Genomic DNA, 18,338 nt, shown 5'->3' on the forward strand with positions numbered 1-18,338 from the left:
GTTTTCAACGAATGCCGTATACCCTTTTGCTGTTCTAGAAAGGGAAAATTTATCAACTATATAAAGTACGCATGCTATTAACTGAATATATCAGCAGAAATCTCAATAACACATTCCCGGAAAGTCGGAGGACTAAAAATGAGCTTCGTAAACGTGTACAAAATGTCTTTCTACATGCGGAACGTGATGTCAACAGCAGTTTTGCATCGACTTCGATAAATGCCAGTAGGGTTGCAAAAGGAATAAAATACCATTACCTTTTTTGTTTTTGCATGTGCAAGCGTTTACTGAACGTGATTTGAGTTATTTATCGCGCATATATTTTCTTTCCATCGACAGCTAAGAAGATTTTTACATTTTATTCCAAAGGTGCAGGTGCAAATTCCTTCCGGGCTCAGGCAGAACATTTTTACATGGCTGCAGGTGCAAAGAAATATTCCGATAAAATATTTTATATTAAGTTTGAGTCATCCTAAGTACGTACAATATTAAATTAGTAAATTATAAGTTCTACCTTAAAATTTGGCTTTTAATTATTTGTCTGAAGCGAAGTAGTCAATGCCTGAAAAATCACACTTTGTACAAAACACAAGTTGTGACAATTATTAGTAGTGCCATTCAGATTTAAAAAAAGTTCTGGCTTGAAATTTGTGATGAAAACCGAGGAAAACCTGAATATTTTGGAGACTAACTAAAGGTAATTAAAAATACAAAACAAATAATATACATAAATAAACAATTGTGAACGTTAAAGCTAAAAGAACCACATCCCCTTCCTTGTACACGAAGAAATGCAACGAGAAATTGTACTTTACCTCCCCAGTTTTATATCGACACATTGATTGAAGTCCCGACATTTGCAATGGCTGTACATTTTATTGACTTTCATTGCCATGGCATTGTACCCAGCTTTTCCCGCTTTTCCCGCTTTCCCAGTTGTACCAGTTTTCCCAGTTTTCCATCAATGTTAATTGACCTAGAGTTGGGTGCGGGCAAATGCTTTAATTTGCCCCGAAATTTCAGTGGCAGAAATCATTTAATGGAAAAGTTTACTACAATTGAATCAACACCCACAGTCTATTTTCCCCTGATGCATTTGCTGGTCCTGCTGCTTCAGTCGCTCCTTTTGCATTTAATGGATGCAAAAAGTCAAATTGAATTTTATTTGAAAATTTCCACACTTCAACTCAGTCCGAAAAAATTCCATCCAGAACCGGCCACATCTATCAATTCAAGCTGACCCAACAGTTTCCGAAATTGCCAGCCTTCAATTAGCTCCATAAAGTTTAATTTTCAATTTATGCATTTTTACTCTGCACTCCCGGCGGCAAAAAATATGGGAAAATGCAATCTAAAATTGCGACTAAGAGAGTAAATTATTCATAATCGTTGCAATGGCTTCCGAGTTGCCAACTGTTTGGCATCCAGCCAATGGATTATTGAATAGCAAGAACTCCGAAATGGCTTAGGCGCAGACTGGACTTGTTGCCAGTTGTCTAATGTCGGCTGCTCGGGTGCACTGAAAGAAACTTCATATTTTTGCTTTGCCAATTCGATTGAATTAAATTAACGAGCTAGTGATATTCCCACTAACCAGGCAGCCTACGTGACATGGAAATATAAGCGAAAAAACCGTATACTTCAGCCGATTTAAAGGGTTAACAGGATTCCCAAGTTTCGCCATCACTTTCCTGGGTGCAGACAATGAAAGAAAGCTGCAGTGTACTTAATAATTACCGGCTTCGGTCGGAAAAGGCACTTCATGCCGTGCCTTCTGTGGCACGAGGAAAAGAATGAACCGGGAATGAAGTGAGAAGCAGGCAGCGGAAAGTGCAATTGTTTCAATTGTGTCAGACACATTGCCTTGCAGCACCCACTCCGCACTCGAGCCGCTTTCGCAATTATGCCAGGACCAAGGATCCCAGGACCTCACTCCACCACCCCATCACTCCACCGAACTCAGAACTGGTTGAGCCGGGCGAATTGCGCTGCAGTGCGTCTTTGTTTTTGCAGCGCCCGGTATGGCACACATATCTTGTTTATTGTGTCTCCGAGTACACATAACTTGGGTATTTGCGTATTATAATTTGCATAAATTTCAACTGCCAGCTACGAGTGAGCCAAAAGCTACCGAGAAGCTTGGGGGCAAAGGGCAAAGGGGCAAAGGGCAACCGACTTGCGGTGGGCGGTGGCTCCGAAAACAATTTAATAACGAGAAAATACAAGTGACAAAATGAATTATGTTGTTATTCCTCTTGCACCAACAGCCGCACACGTGCTGCCTTTTCAACGAAGACAATTGTAAGGACATTTTTTATCTGAATGTATCAAGTGGGACTTGTGGTTCTTTCGGGAGTGCAAGGCACACGAGTATTTACGTGCTAGATGGGCAGAGTTCTAATCTATGCAAGGAATTTCGGCAAAAGTTATAACTTACTCCTCACAGTTAGCTTCTTAATTAAAGCAAAATATCGATACAAACTTGAATTCGAAAATATAAAATATCATTTGGAGTAGCTTTGCTTATTTCTCTCCACCAAACTTGCTTTTGATGCATGATTTGGGGTAACCCATGCTTTGCTGAACAAAGCCAACCACTCGGTGCACTGGTACATGACGTATACGCCCCGTGGCAAAGCGACATCGATGATGTTTGCAATTGTGCACAAAATAGGAGCATGCTTGCTTTGTGGCACTTCCACCGCCTTCCCTCCGATATATGTAAATGTAAAAAATCCAGATCCCAGCTGGTTCAGATGGCTCTGATGGTTCAGTTGGCCCAGCATACCGATGTATTCCTGTTTTGCCCATTTCGTGGCTGCCGCTGACGGATATGATAAAGCTTCGATTATTCCATCGCATCTATGGCAGAGTGCATGCATACATACATATGTACATAGATGTGTGGAAAAGGGCGACCAGGCGGACAACAATTTGTTAGACGCTACAATGAACTCTGATGCGATTGATTGAAAGTCACTGGGAGAGAAGATAAAATACCATTGGTTTATGCTGTCATCTGGCAGTGGGAAATCCCTTTACCCCTCGCCGTGCTGCTGCTTATCCTTTCGACCCCGAATTGGTTAGGCGTCCTCTGCGCCACGTCAACAAGTTGAGGACAAACAATTTAAATTACAAAGCAAACTCAATAAAAATGTTAAAAACTTTTGGCCATGAGCAAGACATTCCGGCTGATCCGAGATTTGTTTAGTTTCCAGGTCCTTGACATGCATAAGTTATGTCCTTAGATGGCAGGCGAGTTGAGGGCAATATAGGAAGAGGAAGTCGAAAGTTTTATAAGAAAAACAAATCGAGTCGCTTATTTATAAGCCTGTAAACAGATTTTATGAGCCTGCCCAAGCGGGAAGGACTAAAGTCCTGGCAATGGGAGCGGGAGTCTGTCGCGTCCCGCCATCGATTGTGGACCTTCATCCCTTCCGCCAGTTTTCAATTTATTAAAATGACCATCAAAAATCGTTTGTGTGCGAAAGTTTGCGCTTATCCCGAAACACTTTTTGGACAGTTCAAACTTCGTTTTCCCCAATTTTTTATTTTTTTTTTTTTTGAAAATTGGCGGCAAGCGATGACTGCGTTAAGACAAAACTTTTCGATCGAACAAAAGTTTTTCGGGGATGTGTCGGACTTATGATTGCCTCGCAACGCACTGCATCCACGAGTCTGAACTTGTTTTTCACTCACTCAGACAGCATAATTTTTGATTGCGTAACTTTTGCCCCGTTTTCCAAGGGAATAAAGTGAAAAGTTGTTATCCCCTTTGGTACATTTCTTATGCCAAAAGCCGTCACACACGCCATGTTTAACCCAGTGTGACCTTTTCCACCTGACTTCCCCCGAAGCCAACGCGCCGAATTCGCCGAACTAATAATACAAAGCACGGTACGAGCGATCCCAGTCAAGCGACCTAACCTAAATACCGGAAATGCCCTTTATAATGCGCTTCCGGCTCATGTGAGCAGCCCAGACAGCGGGCGGTGGTGCCACCGGTGGGGCTGGGAATAAGTGGGTGTTTGGATAGCTGCATAGCCGGGTGGGTTCAGGGTCAGGAGCCGAGTGTTAAAACCCAGACCATCCAACAGGCGAGCCCACGCCAAGCCGTTTCGGCTAATCAAAGTGTGCAGCCAACTGCAAAGGGCCGTGGATCCTGCAGGGAATGTGCGGCTAGCCAGGCAGGGTGCATCCCTATCCCTGACCACACCAAACAGCCGTGCAATTGCATCAGGTCCTCCTGACTTCAGTTCCTGGTACACCTGTGCATGCTAGATTGGTTTCGCCAGCTTCGATGCAGCCATCTTCTAGAGTGTACCTTATATCATATCACCAAATAACTCTTTAAGAACTATTTAACTCAAATTGGCGTTTGTAGATATGAAGAGAGCTATTTACTTGTATTTAGTAAACGACTAAACGAAAAACACAGAAGAACCAATAAATAGGTTGTCTTATTTTATGTTTTAAACGTTGCCTTTTTACTTGCCCCAAATCCTTACTTTTTATTCAGACCTTTCTATAAATAATAATATTCTTTTCACCCTTTTTTTGTTGGACCAATCGACTAATAAACTTTACGAGAAATTTGAAATTTTCCTTTCAACTTCGGCCAGATTTTGACCATCACTTTAAGTTAAGAAGGCCAGCAGCAGCAAGTTTTTCACCGAAAGTAAAGGAGTATCTGGTCATACAATCAATTTACTTCGCAGCTGGCATTGTTATAACAAAATATTCCCTATTAGGATGAAATAAATTTAGTTTCAGCATTAACACATTCTTGATTTAATAAAATATGAAACAAGATATTATTTTTATGGCAGTAATGAGTGCTTGGCAGTCGAGACGCTCGGCCTAAGGTTCCCTTCTTGTCTTAATTAAACTTTGTGCCGTGCCATTACCCTCTTTATACTTAGGCTCAGTGCCCCTTTCGATCCACTTACCGCTCCCAACCGCCTTCCTGTTGCGTGCCAAGTTTTTGTGGTTAATTATCGATTAGAGGGGTCGTGAAAGCGAAAAGGGGAAAATCGCGCCTGCGAAGGTCCTTGGCTGGTTTGAATTCAAAAAGACAAGTTAATTGAAGTGCAAAGACTTTTAAAGGGAACATTGTTACGAAGAGTTGACACAAAAGCCGAGCATCAACGGCTTAATAAGCAGCCAGCTGTTTCGCAGCCATTATGCTCGGAGTTATTGTCCCATTAAGTTTCCTCGAACAATTAAATCATCAATGGGGCATGGAACTTCACCTGATTTATTTGTGTGCCTCATATACTGATACATACTTATATACGAAACGAAACGAAACAAATGATTACCGTTTGCCTAATTTATTGGATTTCTTCGCGGGCTCAACACGCAAATGGAGTGATAGAGGTCAGTTTCCCAGCCCAGCCTGTGTCCTTTGCCTTTGCCTTTTTCTTCGGGTCATTTATTAATTGCGCCCCAAATGCGTGTGCTAATCTCTTCATTATGCGATTTCATAATGGATTACATTCGAATAAATGTGCCTCATTTGCCGTCGTCAGTCAGCTGCTAATTTTCTTTAATTTCGCTGCCATTTTCCTAATGATGCGTGGCCTTGTCTTGCCTTGCCCATTCCCATTTCCCATTTCCCACTGGGTTGCCTCCCCCACTTTCCCCGCTCGCCTTAATAGGTCAGTGTTCTCTTGTAATATTAATGTCTGCTAATTTTAGACGGCTGTTGTAATTAAATCAGATGCATCAGTTTCGGCCAGGATGTGCGTGGGTGGGCTTCATTAGATAATCGATATGCTTCTCATTCACGTCGCGTATTTAATTGAATATACTCCCCGTTGGCTGCAATCAGAATCTCCGCAGCTAACTAAATAATAAACGAATCGGAAATCAAAGGGTCTTACTCATTTTTATGTTAGGAAACACTTTTATAAGATTACTTTGCATTTCAGAAACATATGGCGTTGCATAAATTACTTATATCTTCTAGACATTGGCTAACACCAACTCTTTCTTTCGTGTCCCAAATTTTCACTGTAACTTCGATGGTATTTAAATTCTGGCCAGATGGAAGCTGAAAATAATCGAATTTCGCCGTGTGTTGTCGCAGGCTGATGGCAAATTTGCTCTGAACTCCTTCGGGCTGAGCCAAGAATGTCCTCACACTTTTCCAGGTAATTAAAACACAAATATTAGCGAATGGCTGGGGTTGTAACCGCCCACCTATAGAGCCCATTTTGCAATTTAAATTTTCATGAACAAGCACCGCCAGTTGTCTTCAATCTCTGGTCCCCCGCCACCGCCCCCTCCCCTGATCCTGTTCGTCCTTAGCTGCAAGGCTCGCGTTACGTTGCCTTAACAGTTTTCAATTTTCCGACGCTTGTAAGCGCAGCTGACAGCGACTAGCGAACGATACTACAGCGAAGAGCTTATGTTTCTTGGAATCATCGGGGTCTTGGATTCGGGGTCCCTGCGAGGGGAGTGCCATTCCACTTGGCTTTTATTGTATTTCGGTCGCTGTCGTCGCACATTTTTACGACTATTTAAATGGTTTTCACTTTTCGGCTACAAATTGTCGACCAGGTAAGTGTTCACTGGATACGGACTGGGTTGAAGTGAAGGGCTAAGAACGAGGATACGCTCTGCCAGAAAACAGTCCACTTGAATTGGCTAGTGTTTCCAGATAAATGCGACTCTTAACTTTCTGTGGATAGTTTATACTTCACATTTGGTAAATTTAAACTAGGCAAATATTGAATGTTTTATTCCTTTTAGATTTTTTGAGAAACTCAGCAGGCTGGAATCCTGTGGTTCAACCTGTCAGCAGCACTTGGCATTTGAGTTCCACATATTACATTTGACCGCTCTAGCTTCAACACCGATACTACAGAAAAAGGCATATATCAGTAAGTGGCATAAACCTGACCGCCTTATTACCAGTTTTCACAACTTTCCTAACTTTCCACAGCTCAACATGATGCGCATGTTCAGTTACACCAACACCGTGCAGCGTACCGCCAGGATCAGTCACCTCCTGTGGGCTCGTAGCTACGCCAAGGATGTAAAGTTCGGCCCGGAGGTGAGGGGCATGATGCTGCAGGGAGTGGACGTGCTGGCGGATGCGGTGGCCGTGACCATGGGACCAAAAGGGCGCAACGTGATCATCGAGCAGAGCTGGGGATCGCCGAAGATCACCAAGGACGGCGTGACGGTGGCCAAGTCGATCGCCCTGAAGGACAAGTTCCAGAACATCGGCGCCAAGCTGGTGCAGGATGTGGCCAACAACACCAACGAGGAGGCGGGCGACGGCACCACCACGGCCACCGTTCTGGCCCGTGCCATTGCCAAGGAGGGATTCGAGAAGATTTCGCGGGGTGCAAGTCCGGTGGAGATCCGCCGCGGAGTGATGCTGGCAATCGAGTCCGTGAAGGACAACCTCCGCCGTCTGTCCCGGCCGGTTAACACGCCCGAGGAGATCTGCCAGGTGGCGACCATCTCTGCGAACGGCGACAAGTCGGTGGGCAACCTCATCAGCGAGGCCATCAAAAAGGTGGGTCGAGACGGGGTAATCACCGTCAAGGATGGCAAGACCCTGTGCGACGAACTGGAGGTGATCGAGGGCATGAAGTTTGACCGCGGCTACATTTCGCCGTACTTCATCAACACCTCCAAGGGAGCAAAGGTGGAGTTCCAGGACGCGCTGCTCCTCTTTTGCGAGAAGAAAATCAAGTCGGCACCCAGCATTGTGCCTGCCCTGGAGTTGGCCAACGCGCAGCGCAAGCCCTTGGTCATTATAGCCGAGGATTTGGAGGCGGAGGCCCTTAGCACCCTGGTGGTGAACCGCCTGAAGGTGGGCCTCCAAGTGTGCGCGGTGAAGGCTCCCGGCTTCGGAGACAATCGCAAGGAGAATCTGACGGACATGGCCGTGGCCACCGGCGGCATCGTGTTCGGGGACGAGGCCAATCTGGTGCGACTGGAGGACATTAAGATGAGCGACTTTGGGCGCGTCGGCGAGGTGGTGGTCTCAAAGGACGACACCATGCTGCTCAAGGGCAAGGGACAGAAGGCGGATGTGGAGAAGAGAGTTGAGGGTCTGCGCGAGGCCATCAAGGAGTCGACTTCCTCCTACGAAAAGGAGAAAATGCAGGAGCGCCTGGCACGGCTCTCCTCCGGCGTGGCCCTGCTGCGAGTGGGCGGCTCCAGTGACGTGGAGGTCAGCGAGAAGAAGGATCGCGTCATCGACGCCCTGAATGCCACCCGCGCTGCCGTGGAGGAGGGCATCGTGCCCGGCGGCGGCACCGCCCTGCTGCGTTGCATACAGAAGCTGAACGACTTGAAGGGCGCCAACGAGGACCAAAACATGGGCATCGAGATCATCCGGCGAGCACTGCGCATGCCCTGTCTCACGATTGCCAAGAACGCCGGCGTGGATGGTGCCATGGTGGTGGCCAAGGTGGAGATCCTCGACGGCGACTATGGCTACGATGCGCTGAAGGGCGAGTACGGCAACATGATCGAGCGCGGCATCATCGATCCCACCAAGGTGGTGCGCACCGCCATCTCGGACGCAGCCGGAGTCGCCTCTCTGCTGACCACTGCCGAGGCTGTGGTCACGGAGTTGCCTTTGGAGGAGGCCGCCGCTGCTGGAGCTGCAGCCGGATTGGGAGCTCTCGGGGGCATGGGCATGGGCGGCATGGGCATGTAATCCCCAATGAATCTCTTATCACGATTATCGTCCACTAAATTCAAAACACGGAAACGCTGTTGGTTGGCCAGCCGAGCGGGTTGCTTTACACTTTTACCATAATTGATGTTAAATAAATGTGAAATTCAGAATATCCCAGTAAACAAAAAAAAATTGTGTTTAATCATTTTACTCCTATAATATTTATCCGTATGCCTGTCCGTCCGTATGTATGTCCGTACATTACGAGCTCCGTATAAAGAAGTTGTGAAAGGTTATACTATAATCAGTCAAATTGAAAGAAAGCTTTATAAACTCCTTGTCTTTCTGCAAAACGAATGCCGGTGTTGGATTCGACAGCACTGATTGTTGGTGCTTCCTCTCGTGGTTATTGTGGCTCCATTTTTTAATGTCCTTTCCCCAGTTGTTTGTTACGTTGCAGCGTCGTGGCCACTGACAGTCTGCTTGTCCTGGAAGTGCTCTCTTACACATGTCCTTTGCTGTGTTTTGTCACAGTTGCCCTGTTGTGCCAGCCACTCGGTGCAGTTTTTGTCGTGTTCCGGGCCCTTCCGTTTTTGCATTTCGCTATGAAATATGAAGCAGTCAGGGACAGCAGAGTACGCTTTCGGGCTTTTCTAATTGTGCTGGTGGTGGATGGGGGTTGAGAGCACAGGATGACGGGGAGAAATAATAAACCGCCACTTGACTTTCATGCATTTGCTGCTTAACTTTGCGACATTTATAATGGCATTCGTTGTGGCCTTCGGGCGGAAAGAAATCTGCTTGGATAGTTTCCACTTGGCCTTGCACTAAGCGTATGCAGGCCTCTTCAGTCCCTCCCAACAGCCTCATACCCATTCCGTGCCCCATCCCCATACCCATCGCCATCGCCATTATCATGCTCATCCTCATCCTTGGGCTCATCGTCGGAAAGCGGCTAAGAAAATCGCTTGGGCCCGCGGGCCAAGTGGGTAACAGAGCGTATACTGAAACCTCGTTGCTCCTCGTTTCAGCACTCTATGCATGTTGAGCATTATTCCTGCGGCTTATCCTTGGCGCTGCTTACACTCGAGTCGCTGCTGTTGCAACATCCTGCCAGGACACGGTGGCACACCCCTTCTCTTCCCCTGCCCCTACCCACCCTGCAAATCCCCTGCCTACAGCCGCTGGCTGTTTATGTTGTCAACGCAAATTGCACTTTCTGCTTGCCGTGTGATGTTCAAGTGCCTGTTAGGAAGATGATCCGCCCACGTGTCTTAATGATGCTACACGAGAACGCATCCTGGGCCCCCGGGCTGCAACAATGCGCCACTTAATTATGAAAAAGGCCGCTTTGAGTGTCTGCTGTCCGGGCATGGGATTCCGGCACGTTTGCCACCATAACGCCCCATCTAACGTCAGATTTACGACTCCGGCTAATCCTGTTCGCTTAGCGCATTAAATCAGCACCGAAATGGCCATAAAATTGCCCTCGCCTACATTGCAAACATTTCAAAAATTGACAATTTATTACAAGAGTTGCTGCGGACGGTCGGGAGCTGCGGTGGAGTAAGGCAAAGTTTTTTTAGACAAAAAGTTCCCACACAATGGAATGGCAAACTACACTGGGCATCAAAGTGGAGCTAGTTAAACAAATATAGGAAAATCTCACTGTAAGTGAAGATATAGGTAAATGGCATGTGGAGTGGAAAATGATTAAAGAATCAGAACAATTATTGATAGCTGTTCAAAACATTTTGTATTTCTTTAACTTCACGTAGAAGATTTTAGGGCGAGGCAAATCTAATCAAGTTTTTAAGTCAACGAATTATTTTAACAATGCAGTCGACCATTAAATATCCAGTTTTCAAAACGAATGAATTGAAAATCTGTGTTGCTTAATTCACTCTTCTCCTGGGTCAATTGCAGTTATCTGCCGTTTTGAAAATGTGTCCCAAGTCATCTGAGAGCTCGGGCCAGATTTATATAGCATTTGATTTTGAATTTTGTTTGCTTGTGGTGGCACACACACACACATGGACACACACTCGAATTGAAGCGGCATGCAGCAGCAGTTGCCGCTGTAACATGCAGTTTTACATATACAATATGGCCATTGTTATGATTTATGTGGCAGAAATATTTCGGGCGCGCTTCCTGCAAATGTTTGCTTTTTTGCGACAGCCACCCACTAGTTTTATGGCTCAAATGGGCGGTTGTATAATGGAGAGGGGAGGGGGGAATCGCGCTTAACCCGGCCAAATTCAATTTCAATTTGCACCCCATCAAAAGACAAACAAAAGTCTTTGAACTTTGGCCATAAACATATTGCCGGCTTTCATTTCGATTCGTTTCGTTTCGTTCAGTTTCGTTTCGTTTTTCCATGTTTTTGGCAGGACCCCAGTCTGGCGAACAGGACGACATGTGGAGAGCCTTCGACTTCTGTTGTCGGTGGCACTCGTCGTCGTCGGTTGGGGCGTTGCTCCATGTCGCAGATTCCTTCAACTCTTGGAGGCTGGGCCATAAACCAATTCGTTTTATGAATTTACACGAGTGCCTCTCTGGCACCCCAGTCGATGTCGACTTGTGAGAGCCTTCCTCGTAATTGAATTCCATGCGGCGCGTCTTCGACTCTGTGATACTAGCACCCCTCTTCTACTGATGCTCCTCTTTAAAGGTTACTTTCCTTCCGTAGACTTGAATGTTAGGCCAAACTGTCCACCGGGCGGTGCAATTCATAAACGGAAATGGGAGCCAAACGTGTTGGCCAACACAAACAATTGCGCTCTGGGTTTCGTTTAACAGCTCAGCCCTCAAACCTATCACTCGTCGCTCAGGAAATGCAACGAAACCCTGACATTTGGGCTCTGGATTTCATTGTTGCACTGTTGCACAGCTGCAGTCCCTTTGGGGCACGCAGAGCGGCCTGTGCCCCTATGTCCTGGACACCAAGTGGCATGCGTTTCTAATTTCCTGATGTTCCTGGCTCCCCCATTGGGCCCTCGAATGTCCCCCTTGGTTGACCTGACAATTCTAAATTCGAGCTCACTCCAATTTATAAAGACCACCAGTGTTTAATGTGTCTGGCTGGTCTGTATTTCGAATAATTGAATTCGCAGGGCTCTGCGTGCTGACAGGCCGACTGGCGGATCCTTGATGATGATGAATGAACAGGGCCAGAAATCAACAGAAGAAGAGCATTCTACTTTACTTAGCTTTACTAATTTCTTTTCGGCGCCCATCCTTCTCTTTATTATTAAAAGCTTGTATTTTGACATTAACGTTTAATTTAACACAAAAACTGCACCTTTTTTCAGCTGCAGTTGAACACTTTATGCGGACTGCAGGACACGCAGGACTTTCGGACGCATTGATTGGATGGACAGCAATTACCACATGGACACTGATTTTTTCGCCTCTTTATTAATTGCTTCAGTTCACCCCCACTCTGCAACCGAAAAGGCGACCAGCCGACGAGCAATTAATCAATTTGGCCTCTTAATTATCGAGCCCAAAGCTGCGAAATCAGAGTAAGACAAACATTGCGAGTTCAGCAAGTCAAAAGAGTAAATGAATTGTGGGCAGCCGGCCTAGTTAACCGAACAGTTAATTAAATGGAACGTATCTACCCATCGGCAGCCTTAAAGTTATATAAATTTCCACTCGCCTCTGTGTATCGTTGCCGCTTAAAATGCCATCAATTTGAAAATGGATAGCCAGCGAAACGGGGTTTCATCTCGAGAGCCAGCCTGTCAGCTGTGGAATGCTGTGCGATGCGACAACTTAGGCGCCTCCTTCGTGTTGCATTTTGCCAGCTGCCGCGTTGTTGCCATATTTCATGCCCCACAGCGCCCGTGCCAAGCTGGAATTTTCCATTTCGTCTCATTCTGTATGCACTCAACGCATTAAGTGGCGACATGTGTTACACTAAAGACAGCGTCACCGAGAAAGGCCCCAAAAATGCCATGCCCTGCGGGGTGGAGGAGGACGAACGAATCCTGGAGATGGGGATGGAGATGGGTATGGAGATGGGGACATGGCGGTGGTGATGGTGGTGGTGGTGCTGATGGTGATGGAGATGGGGCTGAGCCGCAGTTAGCTGTTAGTGGGGTGTTAATAGAACCCAGCAGGCAGTGAGCTGCATCCAAATGCATCACTGGACGGAACATGACCCCAGTCAGCTGCCCATCGCCGTGGCTCCATGCATTAATCAAATGTTAATCTCAGGACGACAGTTGTTTCCCAGATCAACGCCAAACCCCAGCCGGAGTACAATGGAGCCTTTTAAAGTTGGGTTTGGAAAACAAGGGGAACATCACTGAAATTCTCCAATTAGCCAGTTTTGCCATTTTCCTTGGTTTTCGATTTGCGCATATTTTCTGCTAATTAAGGGGCGTTGTTATGCCAACTGCAGGCATCTCCACCTGGCTGTTCCACATCGCCAGTTGGCCGGAATCAGTGAAATGAAATATTTTTGGGCAGCAGGATCGCTGGTTCAGTGCTGGGATGACAAAATTCATTACACCTCGGCGCCGATGAGAGCAGGACTCATCTGTAGAATGAAAACTAATTTATGGGTCAAATAATTCATTGGTTTATTTGCTGGCTCCAAATGGATCTACCTAAATTATTATTTTAGGACGAAACTTATTTGTCGGGAACAAGACCACGATACTGAGTTCACAGAACTTGTCAACGTTGCGCTCTCGCATTTCCATTTTCAAAAGCTTTGCAAATTGAATGAGAAACTCGTTTTTATCACCTCCACTCCGAATGGTGCAATTATGCTCCGAGAACCTTTCTCGCCTTTCGTAATTTATTTATTAAACTCTTCGCCCGGAAAAGGCAAACAAATTGCGAAGCTCAACGGGGCGGTCACGTAGTAAATGCATAAAAAATCGGCAACCGAAAGAAAGTAAAGTCGCTTGTCCCATGCATTTATGCAAAATGTGAGACATTGTTGCGAGTCCTTCCACCAACATTAAGCTGTGGTGCGTGTCCCACTAATTTGACCCAAAAGGACTCAGTCAGCACGAACCCCATATAAACCATTTGAGCAACGTCAGGATCACCCGTGATGGAAATAGTTCCCCAGTTTACATAATTCACGAGGCACAACAAGGGGCTTCATAGTACAGAAGACAGAAGGCCCACGAGAAACTGCTCTCTGACCCAATTTAAGTCGAAGGCTTCGAGACCAAGGACTAATTGCACAACCATCCATAGTTAAGTCAAGCCCACAAGACACAAACACACATCGAATGAACCGCAGGCTGGCGACACTAATTAAAATAAAATTTGATTTAGTCGCCGAATCCAAACTCCTCCGGCACAGCGGTGGAAATTCTGCGGTTTTCCATTCCATACCAAAGTGCGCATGCACCGCAATCTGGATAATTATTTATTTTGCGTTTAGCTTCCAGCTCTGCTGCATCCTTTAGCCACTCGGAGTAACCACAATTTCTGTTCTGGCATCGATGCGTTTGAGCATGCATTTCCATCGGCAATTGGTTTCTACATCACAGGGCTTTACACATTTCTTTGCGGCCTATGTAACCCGTGATTATTGGTATTTTCAGGGATTACTCATGCGACTTTCTAGGAGAGTGTCATATTTATCCCTGCGTTTCTGCAGTGGACTATTGGATAAGGAATAATATAATAGCAATTACCATAAATTATATACATTTTCTCGTTTATCCTTAGCAGATGCTGTAGTACATGAAATATATCTGCGCTTACTGTCTTGCCTCTCGGCGAACGTGTCATAAAAATATTAAGCCATTCCAAGTGTGCTCCTCAATGGCATCTCTTATTTGCATCAACTTGCAGCATCTAAATTAATGTTCCGAAACAGACAAACCATTTAACTCGACAACGAACTGTCGACCAGGCAGCCCTGACCTCCTCGGTGGCAGCCACAAAGCTGCGTTCATCGCTCGCAAGCTGCAACTAACAACGTTGCCAACAATCCAGCAGGACACCTATCCCCCACCCCCAACCCCCCAATATACCCAGCTACCAACCCCCGCCCACCGCAGTTAATTTGTTGTACAAGCCCGCACACAAATAAAGCAGCCAACGAGCGGCTGGAGGAGCAATTCGTTTGCTTTGAGCCAACATGCAACACTTTATCCAGTGGATGACGGTTTTCAAATTTACAGCATGTCAACGGGCGAGGGCTGGTACAAAGGCACCCAAAGTTTCTGGCGTCCAGTCGGAGCCAGTATACCACCAACCATCGCATTAACCATATGGTTGGGAAGAGCACACTGCACTTGGCTTCTAAATTGGGTAAATATGCCATGCGTATACGTACTGTTGCGCCTGCTATTTGCATCTAGCAGTGATGCATCTCTTTGTGTTCTCTGAGTGCCGCGTTTTTCAGTGTTTCTCCCAGCAATAAAGAAAAACTTCATGCGACATTGATTTGCAGGCAAGAAGTACTCATTTTGCAGTATGATTACAGCAATAAGACTCTTATATTTGTATCAGTAAGCTTTTCAAGAAAGAAGTGTTTCGATCGATGCAATTAAGCGGCCAAAAAGTCCTTAAACGCTTTATTTCTAAATAAATATGAACGCAGAATATTTCTGATTTCCTAAGAATGCTCGTCGTTTGACAATATTCAAATATTTTAAAATGGCACAAGTTGATGGTAAGCATTCTCTAACCACCTCACGTACTTACACAAACACCTGTATTAAACAATGCACATAAAATCAGGACATGCTGAGGAAAAAATAAGGTAAGGGGGAGAAAGTTTCGAATACCAAGATTTCTTCTGCCAACTCCACCGCCGTAAGAGAATCTACGCCACATGGCCAACACGTTTCGCATTGATGTTGAAATTGTTACTCGGTTACTCCGCTTGTGTTTGCCCTTTTTTCGCTCAGTTGAGCTCACATTTTATGGTCAAGTTGCATTCTGTTTCATTTATATTTCATGTGTGGTTTTTATTTTCCGTTTCCTCTGGGCAAGGCGATTTCACATTTTACTTTTCCTATCAATGTCAATTTAAATGTTCCAACACTTTAGTTGCTGCCAGAGCAGCCAGAGAATCCAAACACCCAGGGGTGTTTACTGCCGTTGTCCGACTGAGATATTGTTTGCACAAAAGCACTTAAAGACTGCATTACTCCTCCTAGATAATCGCTCGGAAAATAGTTGAATTCCCTTTTCCGCTCGAGTCCAGTTCCGCAGTCATTTGTGGCAATTTGCGTGCTCATTGTTAATTTGATTCTCGGCTAGCGATAAGCGAAAAACACCTCGACAGCTCCTGGGGCCTCAGCTATTTGGTTTGGGCGTGGCTGGGCGCATAATTGAACGATAAATTAAATAAGACCACTGGCGAGACTAAACCCCAAAACGCATTCAATCGCTGAAGCCCGTTGCCATTTCGGGGCTCCCAGGCAATTGAACTGTAAGCCTGAACTCTGCCAATAAACCAAACCTTCAGCTGGAATACTGGCAAGGCGATGAATCACTGAAACAACTATACTCTTCAAGTATTGAACAGTATTTAACGCGCTGAGATGAAAGCAAAACAAAATTGTAGAATGATTTAAGGTCTTAATGAACTTGCTGTTTAGCTCAAACGCTTCCTAGATCAGTGAAAAGCGGCTATAGCAAACTAAAGAGTTAAAGGAAAAGTTTAATGTAAATATGTGTGGGCAGCGACTAATTAAAAACTTTCAAAATCTGCTTTTACACCAAATTTAAGGCCATTTAATGTGAGGGTCGGCGTTTCCGTAACACGCCACCCCAATCTTTCATTGGGCGCATTCGAACTTTGATGTTTTTGTCGGCTTAGACGTTCACGGTCTGGCGCACATTTGCCCAGTTGAGCGCAGCTGGGGAGTGTGAGAAGCGCATAGAGGGGCGCAAAGCACAGCGGCAGTTGTGGCATGCTGTGAGCTAGCTTTCACAGGAGGTCACCCAAATTGTATGTACAATCACAGCACAGCCTCAGGTGGAGAAAGCAGCTGCAATGAGTGACTTACCCGTGGTGAAGAGCAGTACGTATGTAGAATCCTCGCACCACAGCGGCCACCTGCTCTAACATCCGACCTCAGCCATGAATAGCCTTAGCCAGAGTTCGCCGTACAGCCAGATTGGGATGGGAGCTGCCGGAGGCTTCCTCGCCGGCTTCGTGCTCCTGAAGGCGAGCAAGATGGTAGCTGTGGCTGCGGGCAGTACCATTCTGGCGATCGAGCTGGCATGGCAGGCGGGACTCGTCAGGCTGGATGTGCTCAAGACAGTCTCACAACTGGATCAGGATCAGCCCCGGGGTCAGCTGCTGCAAGTGAGAGAAATGTCCTTGGAGCGACTGCGTCTCAACCGCGTTCAGGAACTGGGGGATAAGGCCAGGAAGGCGTGTGCCACCAGCGGTCGCCTGTGTGTGGCCTTCTTGGGCGGCTTTCTGCTCGGCTTTGGGTGGGCTTAACTAGTGCAAATTATGATCGCAACACATATAAAATATTTAAGACGTAAACGAAAGTTTTCACCTGTAGTGACCTGCGGGTGCACTTTTTTTTGCAGTTTTGGGTGCCGGCACGCAGGGAAAGTTTCCATAACAAAAGCCTTGAACATTTTATAGAAATTCTCTTAGCAAATAGCCAAGCCTCTCTTCACCACACACACACACTTACACATACACACACACAAATACACACATTCACTAACGTGCATTTAAAGTTTGTGCTCCGCATAAAAAGCGACCCGGCAAAAACTTCAAACTTGTAACAACATTTTCATGCGCTTTTAAGCATTTCAATTTTCCCCGCTCGGTGGGAGAAAATTTATGCATAAGCAAAGTTTTTCATAACCAAGGCAATAGCCTCGCAATGTGGAAGTGAGTGAAGTAGGTGGCTAGTGGCCGATTTCATATGCATTGCGCGACTGTGAAAATATGTGATTAGCAAGCTAAAATCATATGCAAAGTATGGAAAAAAAAATAAAGAAATATTTACAGTTTTACCAGGTTGATAGAATGTCGCACTCTAAATCAATTAAAGTCATCACTTGCAGCAGCAACGAGTGAGAATAATAAGTGAGCCTGTCACGTTTGAATAACTATTTGACATCTGGCCGAGATATTTCTTAGCTCGTTTTTCCCCTATATCCTGATATATCCTGCTATGGGAAAAATGCAAGCGATTGCTGCAAGCGATCCAAAAATAAATATATGCCACACTGGTCCGGAATCCGGATCTTCTCCCAACAATAAAAATCAATTTAAATCGAGCCCGAAACTCGAACACTCACAATGCAAACGCATCACGTACGGCAACGGAACACATGTCGTATGAGCAATGAAATTTGCATTTGAAAAAGCCAAAAATTGTTTTCTTTTGCGAACAGCCCCTGCACCCAATTTAAAGTCCGGCAAATTCGCAAACTAGTTAGATTTGACGTTTTAATTATTCCAATGCCGATTGCCCGATAATGGATAACGGATAATCCCAATTAGCAAGGTATAGCCTTTAGTGGTTGCCAGAATTAATTGAAAGAGAGCGGCTGGGGGGACAGTCCGAGGATAAATGCAGTCGAAAGTTTTGCCTGTGATTAGCATAGAAATCAGAGGGAGAAAGCAGGGAAAGGAGTAAAAGTCGCCGCGAAAGAGGTCGAGACTGAAGTGCGATTGTGATTGGACGACCGCAGGCGGCGGTAGATTCAATTAATTAAAGGTGAT

General features: G+C 45.7%; 2 protein-coding genes across 3 annotated transcripts; both read left to right on the top strand.

The window, feature by feature from the left end:
* Nucleotides 1–546: 546 nt before the first annotated feature.
* LOC122611830 (60 kDa heat shock protein homolog 2, mitochondrial) lies at nt 547–8,831 on the top strand. The gene is made up of 3 exons (XM_043785169.1): nt 547–697; nt 6,757–6,887; nt 6,950–8,831. Exon 3 carries the CDS (start codon nt 6,956–6,958, stop codon nt 8,684–8,686), a length of 1,731 nt encoding a protein of 576 aa, XP_043641104.1. The 5' UTR covers nt 547–697; nt 6,757–6,887; nt 6,950–6,955; the 3' UTR covers nt 8,687–8,831.
* A 7,689-nt stretch (nt 8,832–16,520) lies between these two features.
* On the top strand, nt 16,521–17,129 carry LOC122626532. Of its 2 annotated transcripts, none has more exons than XM_043806828.1 (2): nt 16,521–16,666; nt 16,720–17,129. In XM_043806828.1, exon 2 carries the CDS (start codon nt 16,722–16,724, stop codon nt 17,088–17,090), a length of 369 nt encoding a protein of 122 aa, XP_043662763.1. In that variant the 5' UTR covers nt 16,521–16,666; nt 16,720–16,721; the 3' UTR covers nt 17,091–17,129. The 2 variants fall into 2 exon arrangements, with proteins under 2 accessions (XP_043662763.1, XP_043662762.1); XM_043806827.1 differs by having other exon boundaries at nt 16,526–16,662.
* Nucleotides 17,130–18,338: the final 1,209 nt, after the last annotated feature.

This window comes from Drosophila teissieri, chromosome 2L (genome assembly GCF_016746235.2).
Source record: "Drosophila teissieri strain GT53w chromosome 2L, Prin_Dtei_1.1, whole genome shotgun sequence".
In the NCBI taxonomy this organism is placed as follows: domain Eukaryota; kingdom Metazoa; phylum Arthropoda; class Insecta; order Diptera; family Drosophilidae; genus Drosophila; species Drosophila teissieri.